Raw genomic sequence first — 14,259 nt, forward strand, 5'->3', positions numbered from 1 at the left:
GTTGTTCCCGTTTCTCACAGCTAAAGGTTTTTCCTTGCCTTGGCTAAAGTTCCTTCTTACTAAAGCTTAGTTCACAAATTTCGTAAGCCTATTCAATCTCATGAACAAAATGGTCAATCTTACAAATCTCTATAAATATGTAATACAAAACATTTAGAATATTGAGCTATCTTCTTTGAAAACAAGAAGATAGAAAGAAATCATTTCACAAAACACAATTAAATAACACCAAGATATCTTAAAAATCTATTTTAATCTCCCATTTATTCATCAGAAGGAAGGATATCTTCATTTAGTAAATATTAAAACTGATTCATATAGAGTCAATGCTTTTTGAGATAATAAAACAAGCAATTGTTACTTTCTAAAATTAAATTTGAATTCCTGATTTATTACCTGGCTTGCAATTTGCTCCCCTGTTTTTCAGAAACTATTGTGTGTGTGATGGAGAGAATACAAGCTTGAAATCAGAAAGATATAGATTTGAATCTTCAAGTTTATTACTAATTTTTTACAAACCTCATGGTGGAAAATTTCAAATACATTTTTAAAAATAGAATAGTGTAGTGAAACCTCATCCAACTTAAATGATTATCATTTTGCGGCCAGTCTTGTTTCATCTGTATTCCCCAAGCAATCCCTCACCTCTTTTAATGTCTCAGTTTTCTCATCAATAAAATGGAGAATATAACACCTACCTCATGAAGTTTTACACAGATGAAATGCCAGCCTGTTAAACACTTGATTCCTGGCCCATAGTGTACTCAGTACGTGGATGCGTTTCTCTCTTTTCCTAATTGAATAAATATTCACATTAGGCACCCTGTTAGGATGCACTTATTTTTTCTAAGGACTTTTACATGCATCATCTCCAGATAGTTCCTTTATTTTTTCCACAAACCCATTGTGTCTTAATTCCTTCAAAGGAATGTATTCCTATGACTTGAAGTAGGCAAGATAGAACTTGAGATGAAAATTACCCATCTATCTGTCTATTCTTCTTCTGCCACTATTTTGTATGACCTGATTTAAATGTCTGCTTTGTTGGCAAATCATTTTGACCTTTCTGGGGAGTTCACGCAAACATCAAAGACTCCAAAAAATTTAACTTTGACACAAACAGTCAAGCTTCAGCTTGTTTCCTCTGATAAGTCAAGATTTTTAATTTCTTTAACTTCTCAACCAAGGGAAATCTAGATTTAAGAAACATCTCCAGAATCGTTCTTTGTATCTCTATCATATTTCTCCTCTAGTTTCTGCCAACATCCTCAGTGCCGGAACAACTTTCATTGAGGTTCTTTCATGGAAAGTTGTTTTAAAATTCAACTCCCAAAGAAAGGACTTGTTTACCCAGGTGCCAATGCAGAATAAGCAAAAACAAACAAACAAACAAACAAAAACCCACACAATCCAGAGGCATAACAGAATATAAATCCTATTTCAATAAAATATTTCCCTAGACAAAAATGTGTCATTGCAAATTGCTCGTTTTGAAAAACAAACTTCTTCAAAATTGATTTTTGGTAGAAATCTAATTAAATATGCTTGAATTAAGCTTCTAAGTGCCAAGACTATAGAGACATATTGATTAATAACTCCCAAATCTCCACCATAAATGTTCATTTATCATTGATTATGCACTTATGATGTCCCATGAGCTCTTTAATGTAATGCCATTTTAAAAGATTGAAATCTAAAAAAAAAAGAAAATACAATGTCAGCATTTTCACATGACCCAGAGGTTCATCAGAAAGAAGACTGCATTGAAACATTCTAAAGTAATTCTTCTATTTTCTCAGCATTTCTCAAACCATTATCACAATGTAGGCTATTTATGAATTTCTCAATTTAAAAAAGCCATGAAAAGCTTAAAAAGATGTTTCAAGCACATCTCTGAAGATTACTGAAAGGCTAGGGGAGAAAAAAGGCACATGAGAAAAGCTAAAAGAATCTTTTTACCTCATCTAGAAAAAGCTAAGGAGTGATTTAATAATGATCTTTAAATATACAGCCAGTTAGACAAGGAGTGGTAACTATAAAGTCTCTATCGTCACTGAAAGCATAAGAACATATTGTGGTATATAGGTGATATAAAATAATTTCCCGGATGAATCTTGTCTTTAAAAAATAGATGAAATTCCTAAGTTTAAAATGGGGAGGGGGGCATGGGAGGTGTTGGAGGAAGTGGGTGAATAACCTCAAACCTCTCAATAAAATTTGATTTCTTAAAATAACCCTTTAGTTTGGTAAATGAAGTACTAACACCACAGTAGTTTCACACCAAACACCCAGCTATTGACAAATTGCTTCTGTGTTATTCTACGTCTCCATCTCTCTCTCTCTCTCTCTCTTTCTCTATCTCTCTCTCTCTCGCACACACATACACACCCTTCCACCCTCCAACTTGCAAAGATACTCTTTTGAAGGGGAACAGATTGGGGAACATCCTTTTCTTCTTGATTAAGGGAGCTGACAGTAAGGACCTCCTCCCATTCATGGATCTCATTGCCTTCAGCCTCCTCCTCCCTAGATGTTCTGGAAGCTTAAGATATGAAAAGTAACTCTGTAATTTGAGAAAAATATTTTTTCCTCTTACTGTGTTTGGTTCTCAGCTGGGTCTCTGTAACAAAAGACAGATTAACAAGAGAAAAGCATACAAATTTATTTGATCTAAGTTTTATGTGACACAGAAGCCTTCATAAGGAGATTAAGACCCAGAGAAATAGTGAAACCTGTGTGCTTTTATCTTAGATTTGATGAAGATTGGAGAGTCATGCAAAAATGTGATAGGACAGAAAGGATATGAGCTAAGAGTAGTAAACTGGGGAAAACAGCATGGCCTGTTTATTCAGATTCCCTTGTGTCCTTTTGTCTTTGGAGGTAAGAATGCTGCTTTCCTCTGGGTATAGGGAGGGCACCTCTCACATGAGTGTCTTATGACCTGCTTGAGGGGAAGGTCCGAAAGTCCTTCTTGCACCTGCCGTGTCTCAAATTCCTATTAAAAATATTAAAGAAAAACAAATATCATATATTAATGCATATACATGGAATCTAGAAAAATGATACAGATGAACCTATTTGCAAAGCAGAAATCGAGACACAGACATAGAGAACAAACATATGATCACCAAGGGGGGAAGGGGGGGTGGGATGAACTGGGAGATTAAGATTGACCTATATACACTACTATGTATAAAATAGATAACTAATGAGAACCTACTAAAAAAAATTTAGTATGCCAAGATGCCATATTTGGGGGTAGCATGTCCTAAACCCCACTACCACCAAGTTTGGGAGGTACACATGAAAAAGAAAAGGGAAAGAGTAGTAGTGCAAAGTGGCCACTTGATGTCATGAAAATCACAGCTACTGTGCTGCTCTGTCTTTCCTGTCCTCACTGGGAAATGCAAAGTGATCCTTTCTAGCTCTTCTGGCAGGAAGCCATTGCACTCAGCCACTCTAGGACCAGCCAGATGGACCCTGATTATACACTCCATTAGGTTATCTAGATAGGATAACTGGTGCTTTCAACTACCCTAAATTAAATAAAAATTTGGATCATGAAAATGGATTTTTAGTTATAACCCCAAAGGGCTTAGTAAAGGAAGGGGCATTCTAAACAGAGAGATTACCTCACAGAAAGTAGAGCAGTGATGCTGTTCTTTTAAGTGCATGAAGTAGGGATGCATTCAAATTTGGGGCAGCCTCATATACACGAAAACTGAACATTTTCAGATGTGTTTAAAGCATGTAATATTTGACAGCCCAGAAAACTGAGATGAGTATTTTCACTTGACATCTATTAATTCAAACTTGTGATGTGTGCGGTTGCTCAGCCTTAGGCTTCACTATTTCATAAGCTATTTTGGAGTCAACTCAAAGAAAGGCTGAAGTTGAAAACCAGATTTTCAATATCAAATAAAATAACAACTTATACGGATTTTCAATGAGTTTGGATCCCAATCATTTGGACAATCTTTTTTCTTACCTTCCTGTTCTCATGGAGATGGCCCCAATGCAGTTACCTTCAGGGAAACAGGATTGAGGAATGGGACTTGAAGAATGAGACGAGTGATGTCTAACATTTAAACAAATTTCAACATAAAGATATTAAAATAAGAGAGGCTTACTTCCATTAAAGCAACAACAGACTAGATATCAGAAAAATCCTTACACTACAAAACACCTAAAATTTATGGTGTAAATTTAACTTTTAAAATAAATGTCTGAATTGGTAATAAGTAAGAAAAAATCCTCAGAGGCCAAAGCAGGACAGGAAACCAGATAGATAAAGAAGAACTGAGTCTGTCATGTGCTCAAAGCATCTGCTGATTCTCCCAGTGACCTGGCGTTTGGGTTTCAGTGGCACCCCAAAGGGCTACATCCTCAGTGAGTGGTGAAATATAGAATAAAATGGCAGGGGGCAGACCTTAGCAAAGAAGATTAATCTGGGTGGAGTTGGAAGAATTTAATCTAAGAATTTGTCTTCATAAGCCAGTACTCACATAATTCTGGGACCCAATTCCTGCAAGCTAATTTTTTTTAACCTAAGAATTTAGTTTAAAGTGGTCCTGATTGGCAATGGTTGCAGGCACAGATATGTAATAAAAGCAGATACTCTCAGGCTTCCTAGGTGGCACAGTGGTTAAGAATCCACCTGCCAATGCAGGGGACACGGGTTCAATCCCTGCTCCAGGAAGATCCCGCGTGCCTCAGAGCAACTAAGCCTGTGAGCCACAACTATTGAGCCTGCACTTTAGAGCTCGTGAGCCACAACTATTGAGCCCATGTGCTGCAACTACTGAAGCCCACATGCCTAGAGCCCGTGCTCCGCAACAAGAGAAGCCACGGCAATGAGGAGCCCGCGCACCACAACGAAAAGTAGCCCCCACTCACCTCAACTAAAGAAAGCCTGCACACAGCAAAAGAGACCCAACACAGGCAATAAAATAAGTAAATAATTAAATAAATTTAAAAAAAAAAAAAAAAAGCAGATGCTCTCTGGAAGAGTGTCCCTCAATACAGGAGTCAAAATATTGCCACAGATGAAATTCCACCAAATATGAGTTTATGATTAAAAACTCCAAAATTATATACAGATATAAAATATCATAAGCCAATCAACTGAAATAATGAACAGCACAATCAGACCAACAAAGATTTTAGAAGAATTATCAGCATTAGAATATAAGATATGTAATCTGTTTTTACACAGAAGGAAAGAATAACATTAGAGAGAAACAAGATTCATAAAAGATCATGAATTTGGGGGAAAAAATAGAACTAATCAGAATTAGAAACTTAATAAACATGTTAAGAGCAACTTAGACGTATACAAAGGAAAATTATACTACTGGAAAAAAATCACTTAGAATGTGGCACTTTTCTATAAGAGATAGAAATGGAAAAAATTATTAATACAAATGAAGATTAAAGTGAGAATGTTTAACAAATATTTCTTTGGAGTTCTTTGAGGAGATAATAGAGGTGTTAGAGAAAGGAAGATCTAAAAAAAGTACTCACTGAGAATTTTTCAGAAGTAATATAAGGGATATAGCCTCAGAATTAAGAAGCCCCCAAATCACCAAAAAGAAGTGAAAAGAAATTCATATCTAAACACACTGTGGTGAAACTGCAAAAAAGCAAGGAAAAGGCAGGCAGAGAAACTAAAAGAACATCACCTACGAAGAAATGATAATTAGATTGACAGCTGACTTAGTAGCACCCAATGGAAGCTAGAAAAACAAAGAAAATAATTGCCAGCCTTGAATTATATGAGAGAAGAAACTACATTTTAAAAACGAGGGAACTCAGTGACAAGAACAAGGACGCAGGTGCAGAGAATGGACTGGAGAACTCGAGGTTTGGGAGGGGGCGGGGTGTGAAGGGGAAACTGAGATGAAGCGAGAGAGTAGCACAGACATATATATAGTACCAACTGTTAAATAGATAGCCAGTGGGAAGTTGTTGTATAACAAAGGGAGTCCAACTCGAGGATGGAAGATGCCTTAGAGGACTGGGACGGGGAGGGTGGGGGGGACTCGAGGGAGGGTGGGGGGGGAGTTGAGGGAGGGAGGGAATATGGAGATATGTGTATAAAAACAGATGATTGAACTTGGTGTACCCCCCCAAAAAAAATAATAAATAAATAAAAAAAAAATGAGGGGACTTCCCTGGTGGCGTAGTAGATAAGAATCCACCTGCCAATGCAGGGGACTCAGGTTTTATCCCTGCTCCAGGAAGATCCCACATGCCACAGAACAACTAAGCCTGTGTGCCACAACTATTGAGCCCACGTGCTGCAGCTACTGAAGTGCGCACGCCTAGTGCCTGTGCTCCACAGCAAGAGAAGCCACCGCAATGAGAAGCCCACACACCGCAACGAAGAGTAGCCTCCGCTCGCCGCAACTAGAGAAAGCCCGTGTGCAGCAATGAAGACCCAATGTAGCCAATACATAAATAAATAAATAAATAAATAAATAAATAAATAAATAAATAATTTAAAAAATTAAAAATAAAAATGAGGGCAAAATAAAGACATATTCAGACAAACAGAAATGGACTGAGTGTATTATCACCAACAGACCTTTTTTGAAAGCAATTTCTAAAGGATGCCCTTGAGGAAGAAGACAAGTTATTCCAAAAGGAAGGGAATCCCAAAAGAAGGAATGTGAACGAAGAGATAAACACAACTAAACAAACACTGACTCCATTTTTTTAAAAAGATGACTAAATACTGGACAACAATAGTATATAAGGCAGTAGAAAAATGTTCAAAACTAAAGATTTTTGTACTATTCTGGAGGAGGGCAAAAATTGCATTGCTTAGACACTGCTAGAATGGCATGCCAAGCAGGGAATGGGGTGGCAGTCCATCTGGCAGGGAGGCGTGTGTCATCAGCATCATTGTTTGGAATTGCTGGTTCATGGCAATAATAAAATGCAGACGGAGTTTTAATCAGTTTTATTATTGCTTCTAAATTCTCTACAGACAATTCTCCTCCTTACTGCCTGTACCCAGGGCAGACAGCTCCTACCACCAACATGCCTATACGCCCCTGCTTTGTTTAAGAGTTGCTGTGTCAAGTGTAACTACTAAAAAATTAGAAATAGATAACATAATTTACATACAGAAGAGAGGAATAAAACATTTTATGGAAAAAATCTGAACACTAAAGAATTCAAGAAAGGAGGGTGGAATTAAGGAGCATGAAAAACTAGGAAAAATATAGTAGTAAGAAATAATAAATGAACTCAAAGATTGAACTACCAATTTACAGGAAATAGAGGAGCTACAAGGACTGATTAAATAACATCCAGGGATATTACTCAAAAACCACAGAATCTGGGAAACTATGGATTTTTTCAACAAATAAAATTCAAGGGGACAAGTAAAAGAGGTTGATAGTATCATAGGAGATCTACCAATCAATTGCCATGTGCGAATCTTATTGAATCTTGATTCACACCAAGAAACTAAAAATATGAGATAATCAGGGAAATCTGAACATTGACTAGAGATATTACAGAATTATTAACGTTTTTAGGTGTGATAGTTTGTGGATATGCTTTTGTGAGTCCTTATTTTTAAAGATACACACAAATACTTATTAAGTTATGTGATACAGGATTCAAATTAATCTATAAGGGGAAAGGGTAAGTGCTTGGGGCATTGGTGAAATAAGATTGGCTCTGAGTTGGTAATTGATGAAGCCAGGTGATGGATAAACAGGCATTTGCAAACTATTCTGTCCACTTTTGTGAATGTTTATAATTTTCCAAAAATTAAATTCAAATAATTTTAGGCTAAGCCACCCAGTAGAAAAAGTAAAATGCTAGAAGGTATTGTCAGACTGGATTTTTAAATGATTCCAATTATATTCTGTTTATAAAAAACACATCTAAAATACAAGGACATCTGAAGTTCAAGGGGAAGAGGGGAGAAAGAGAAAATTCACACCATACAAACAAAAATTTAAGTTAATATAGTTAAATTTTTAAAATATAGAATATAATTAAGGCCTCTTGATCTGGATACATAAAATCATTAAAATGGTTAAGGGTTCAACTAATTCATTAGAAACATACATGAATTCTAAACTTTTATTGTCTATTAATATAATTTCAATGGTTCTAGATGGAAACTGTAATTTTTTCAAGTATATTACATTCTAGGAAAAGAATGAACTGTATATACATAAATATAGTAAATATGTACTATATATGTATATATAACTATATAGTGATAGTTTTAGAATATGTATATATTTGGAGAGTTTCAGAAGAACACAGAGTTAAAATTTACTGAATTCCTACTGTATGGGCACTCTTCTACACGCCTTGCATGTAATAACTTATTTAATCCTCACAACAAGTATGTGAGTAGGTATTGTTACTATTCTAATTTAACAAATGAGGAAACTGAGACAGAGAATCAGATCTGCTGAAGCTCTCTCGGCTAGTAGTAAAACATCATTATATATCTTCAGTGTCAGACTTATGTGACGCATTAATGCCCTTTTTCTTTCTTTCTTTCTTTCTTTGTTTTTTATTTTATTTTATTTTTTTTTAGTTTAGGGGAATTAATTTTCTGTCATTGCTGGAATTTTCCTAACGATAAGCATTTACATAATCTATACTGCCAAATACAGAAAGGGAAAATGTAGTTCTACTCTGGGTCAGAATCTGAACGAAGCAGAGGACTCAAGTCCTGATAGGAGCCCAGTAACAAAGTTTTAGTCTGGTCTCCCCCACCACGGACTCAAAGGACAGGCTACCTGAAGATATATAGTGCTAAAATACATGATTCGTTAGTGTTTTGTCCCAGACTAAGATATCATGAAAGACAGGACCATCAGGAACCTCGTCAACATCACATGAAAGCCTCAGCTATTGGCCGGTGAACTGGATTCAACCAAAAGATGGAGCCGACCAAACTGAAACAAACCATCTATATGGTCTCAGTGAGCAACTGGGACCCCAAATACTATTTCAACACTTTCAAGTCTGCCCTCAAAACAACGTGGAAATCAGACAACTGGGATCATCCAACAGCAGAAAGATGAAATATCCTAGAGTGCATGATATACATTAGCATTTGTGCCTTACCTCATAAAAGTGGGATTTTTTTTTGATTTGGGTAATAGGTAAAGAAATCCATGGCACAAGCCATGATCAATATGTGATAACTATTATTATTGTACTAGTATATATGCATAGTTCAGAGATATTGCAGGTTTGGTTCTAAACCACCTCAATAAAGTGAATATTGAAATAAAATAAATCACATGAATTTTTTGTTTCCCAGTGCATACAAAAGTTATACTGCAGTCTATTAAATGTGTAATACCATTATGTCTTAAAAAATAATATACAAAGCTTAACTAAAAAATACTCTGTTGCTGAAAATGCTGCCATGATCGTGAGAAATACATTTATGAGGGGATCCCAGCATTCTTAAAGAAGTCTGGCTGCTTTTCTCTACAGGTCAGAAATTACAGTGGGAGCCGCTACCATTGAACTGGGATACTTAAATGCAATGCAGGTAATGGGGTCCTGGAGGGTAGCAGGGACCAAGTGGTATCACTTAATTGCCAAAGACAAGATGGCATGGTTATCACAATGGAGCCAAAGCAGTGATCAGAATAGCCTAACTCACAGAGACCTGTGGTGTGGGCTAATTAGCAGCCCCAGAAAAGGAACAGATGTACAGTCTACTAAATTCTTACTTGATCTGTCTAAACAGAGGTGTTCTAATTAATTGTAAGCAACTCAATGTTTGCTAAGAGTTGTAATGGAAAACATTGACTTTGTTTTGTGATAATCTGGAGTCTGATGTTTTTAGTAGAGTAAAACCTGCCTAAAAACTAATCCACCAAGGGTAAAAGATGCCTGAAATTTAATCCACCCGGGGTATCTTGAATTTAAGTCCAAGGTGAACAAGTTTAGGCGCAGTGGGAAGAAATGCTTCGGCATGGGAGGCAACTCCACTGGGAAAGTTCTCAAAACGTTTCTTCCCAGATTACGTAGAATGTTGACACAAATGACTTTATTCACTGCTCCAGGCCTTGGTCTCTTCCTGCTGTGTGCTGAGTAAATACCTCATATCTATTTTACAATTCACAAATTCTCTATTTGATGGTGCCCACGTTTATTTTGTTGCTTGAGTTATTATTTCAACTTACATATGTTTTATTCCCAAGATTTCGGATTGGTTGTTTTGATATCAACCTATTCTTATTTAATTTCTACCTGTATTTGCCTTCTAAATCCTTAATCTTTTTTTATGGAAGTCATTCCTTTATTTATCACCTTTAAAGTCCAAAAAAAATACTATAAGGCATTGTCAGTTCCATAAAGTTAATTTCATCTGAAATGAATTCATGTCCTAACTTCTATTTTGTTGTTCTTTGTCAACATTAGATGTTTTCAAATGTGCATTAGTTGTTTATTACTGCGTAACAAATTACTCCAGCACCTTATGAGTGAAAACAGTACATGCTGACTTATCTCACAGTTTCTGAGTCAGGCATCTGGATACAGCTTAATTGGGTCCTCTGCTTCAGAGTCCCTCACAGGCTGCAGTCAAGGTATTGACTGGGCTGTGGTCCTCTCAAGGCTTGACTGGGGCAGGACACATTTCAAGTTCATGTGATTGTTGGCATAATTCAGTTCTTTGTGGGCCATTGAGCCGAGGGCTTCAATTCTTTGCTGGCGGTTGACTGAAGACCATCCTCAGTCCCTTGCCATGTGGGTCTCTCCAACGTGGCAGCTTGCTTCATCAAAATGTACAAGCTAAGAAATCAAGAGTCAGCTTGAAGATGGAGGTTACAGACTTTGTGACCTAATCAAGGAAGTGACATCCTATCATTCCTGTGGCATTGAAGTCATTAGCTATTAGATCCAGCCAGTACTCAAGGGAAGGTGATTTCACAAGCTTGTCAACACCAGGAGGCAGGGGTCATTAGGCACCATCTTAGAGATTCCTACTACAAAGAGTTTTTGAAACTTGTTTGCCTACTTACCTAAAGAGGGAGGTGTTTGGGGTTTGTTTTCATTTCTTTCTCTTCTCACCCCAAGTCCCCACCCCCTTTGCTTCTTCCCGTCTAGACGTTCTGTACTTATCTTTCCTGCCCCCCTCCCAGGCCCCATCCCATAGCAGTCGAGGGATATCATAGATTATTCTCAAGCCACAGATGAATTAAGTCAATTTGTGGTGTCAGATGTGGCATATGTACTCAAACTGGAAGGATACAGGGATGATTAGCATGGCCCCTGTGTAAGGATGACACACAAAGTTATGGATTGTTTCGTATTTAAAAGAAGAAAGAGGGGGAAGAGGAGGGGAGAGGAAGAGAAGGAGGAGGAGGAAAAGATTTGTGGTCTCAGGACTATGTCCATCCTCCAGTCTCTCTGGTGGACCGTAGTTTAGAAGCCATAGCCCCAGGCAGCCAAGAGCAGTAGATATTTTTCAAGACCCAAGAGGACCCACCCTGTACCTAACCTCGAAAGCAAGTGTGGCTCTGGTCCCCGTCTCACGTGGGACGACTAGACTTTGCCATCATACCTCCGCTCTCCTAAGAGCCCACTTTCATTCCCAGAACCCAGCAAGGCCCCGGGTGCAGCCTTGCATTCTGCATTCTCATTCTGTATCAGCTCCATGGGGATCTTTATCTCGATTTTGAGTCCAGCTATCCTGTTAACTTACTCTATTTTTGTGTGTTATCCACACTAGATCTTTTTTCACTTTTTTGAACATAGAGGTCACATCAGTATGGAAATACTGAACCATTGCAATCCAAATTCTCCTCAGCCTACGATCTCTGTTCCTTGTAAAACAGCAAAATCTCAACAGCTGGAAAAAGTTGTAGAAAATAATCAGAAAAAGGAAAAGGAAAGGAAAAGGAGGGGAAAGAGAGGGGAGGGAAAGAAAGGAATAGAAAAGAGAAGGAAAAAGAAAAGAAGAGGTTACCCTGTTGCTTTTAATTAAATTGAAGGAGTGGAAAAGACTTCCTCCTGGAAAAGTGCACTGAAAACACCCTTCCCCCTTGGCTTCCTTTCACCAAGCCTTCATTTCACTTACTACTTTTGCTAAAGATGGTTAAGAAGACAGAGGCATTGGGAGAATTTGTGGCAATCTAAGTGTTTTATTCTAAAGTGTTTCAATGTCTTTTATTGAATGTTACAGTGTACTAGAATAAAATGAAAAAAGAAGATTTCATACATAAAGAACAGGAATAGGTGAAGAAAAAGATTGACCATATCAATAAAAAAGTCCAAATGGTCTTAGTCCCACCACTGAATTCTGTACTTGGGTCCTGAAGGGAAGGTCGTGTTTGGCTTGTGGAGCCGCTACTGATGAGCCCGGTTGTATTGCATCAATAAAACAAGGAAGAGTCTACAAGCTGGGGTGTGAGGGAGGGAGGAGCCTCAGAGGCAAAGTGATGTTTCACTGGGGGGAGAGGCTGGTCCCTCCAGACCTGGCAGAGCTTCTTATACAACCTTTGCTTATGATGCCGCCACTGCGAGGGTTTTAAAGTCTTTATTCAAAGATAAATTCCCTCTTAAGTTTCAGAACAGACAAACCAGGACTCAGTGTGCTCAAACATAATGAAGACAAAAAGAATGTTTTCTTATGGGCATCTAGTTTTTATTTTATTAGGAAATGTGGACAATATTATGTGATATCAAGGAAAAAAGAGAAAAGAGAAAAGAAAGCCATGCATGACGACAGGCGAAAATGGAGAACACATGAAGCTGAAAGGCAGTCAGTTGGATGTGTTCATATCCATCAAACCAAACATCAGGAACCAGGATTTCACTCAGCTGGGTTTACTGCTTTACACAATTACTCAGGTGCTGGGCTGCATACATATTTTTTCCATTAGATGTTGCCTATTACTTTGGACATTTTTCCAATAGAAAGACTTGAGGTAACAAAGAAAGCCAGGTAGAGTCCAGGACCAGAGAGTGGAGGAAAAACAGGCAGAATGGGAAGGAGGGAAGTGTTACCAACAGAATGGGTACCAGCAGCACCTGCAGACTGACCCACCTAGCAGCAGCATTGCTTCTTGCAGCAGCCCTTCTGCTGGCAACAGCCCTTCTGCTGGCAACAGCCCTTCCCACAGCCGCAGCCACACGGGTTGCAGCTACAGGTGCGGCGGCAGCAGCAGACCACGGGGACGTTGCAGCAGCCCCCACAGCAGCCGTAGCAGCAGGGGCAGCAGCTGGTGCAGCAGCCGACCCGGCAGCATCTGCACGTTGGGCGGCTGCCGCAGCCACCACCGCAGCCACCACCACAGCCGCCACCGCAGCCGCCACAACTTCCACAACCACAGCAGCCCATGGTGTCGGTAGAGAGGACTCAGGAGAGGTGAGGAGGAGACTCAGGAGGGGAGGGAGGTCTGATGCCACCTTCTGCTGGCAAGGCCCTTATATACCATCTTTGGAGAAGGGAGAAGGAGGGACCCAGGACTCATGACCAGTGGTCACTTCCTCTTGTTGCCATTTCAGTTTCCAAATAGGGTTGTCCAGGGTGATTGTTTGTTTACATTCTTATGGACTATATTTGACCCAATATGTTTGCTAATTTTAGCTTTTCTCTTTAAAGTTATTTTAGAAACAAACCAAGAGATGCTAACATGTTGGAGGGAATCTTCATTTTCACAGAAACACAGTTGAATCTTTGAGATTTTGAATTAAGAAGGCACTGGATTGCTACCACCTCCTGTTCCGTTTCTCTTCAATGGTTTTTTTCTCCAAATATTCAGTTGAAATGACCCTGCTTTAATGGAAACTTCGAGATGCAGGCAAGTAAATATGAATATGCAAATTGAACAAACCATTCTCTTTCAAAATGTTCTCATTTGTTACTATTGTCTGCCTTCCACCTCATTAAATTGGCCATTTTAGTTCTTGTGAAGTTACATGTTCATGGCTATATTTCCAAAAACTGATTTTAAATGAAATGACCCTCTTTTCTTTTTTAACCTCAAAAGTTTTCTATTAAAAGTCTTGATCCAGGGACTTCCCTGGTGGCACAGTGGTTAAGAATCCCCCTCCCAATGCAGGGGACGTAGGTTTGATCCCTGGTCAGGGAACTGGATCCCACAGGCATGCTGCAACTAAGGAATCCATGAGCCACAACTAAGGAGCCTGCTGGCCGCAACTAAGGAACACATGTGCTGCAACTAAAGGAGCCATCTGCCGCAACATAGACCCAGCACAACCAAAAATAAATAAATAAAATAAATAATTTTT

General features: G+C 38.5%; 1 protein-coding gene and 1 non-coding gene across 2 annotated transcripts; one reads left to right on the forward strand and one right to left on the reverse strand.

The window, feature by feature from the left end:
- Positions 1-11,215: 11,215 nt before the first annotated feature.
- LOC130859691 (U6 spliceosomal RNA) lies at positions 11,216-11,319 on the forward strand. Its single transcript, XR_009055255.1, has one exon. It is a non-coding gene; the product is annotated as a U6 spliceosomal RNA (small nuclear RNA).
- A 1,732-nt stretch (positions 11,320-13,051) lies between these two features.
- On the reverse strand, positions 13,052-13,345 carry LOC130859192 (small cysteine and glycine repeat-containing protein 6-like). The gene has a single exon (XM_057746494.1). It carries the CDS (start codon positions 13,343-13,345, stop codon positions 13,052-13,054), a length of 294 nt encoding a protein of 97 aa, XP_057602477.1.
- Between the last annotated feature and the right edge of the window lie 914 nt (positions 13,346-14,259).

The sequence above is a fragment of the Hippopotamus amphibius genome, chromosome 8 (assembly GCF_030028045.1).
Source record: "Hippopotamus amphibius kiboko isolate mHipAmp2 chromosome 8, mHipAmp2.hap2, whole genome shotgun sequence".
Taxonomy (NCBI): domain Eukaryota; kingdom Metazoa; phylum Chordata; class Mammalia; order Artiodactyla; family Hippopotamidae; genus Hippopotamus; species Hippopotamus amphibius.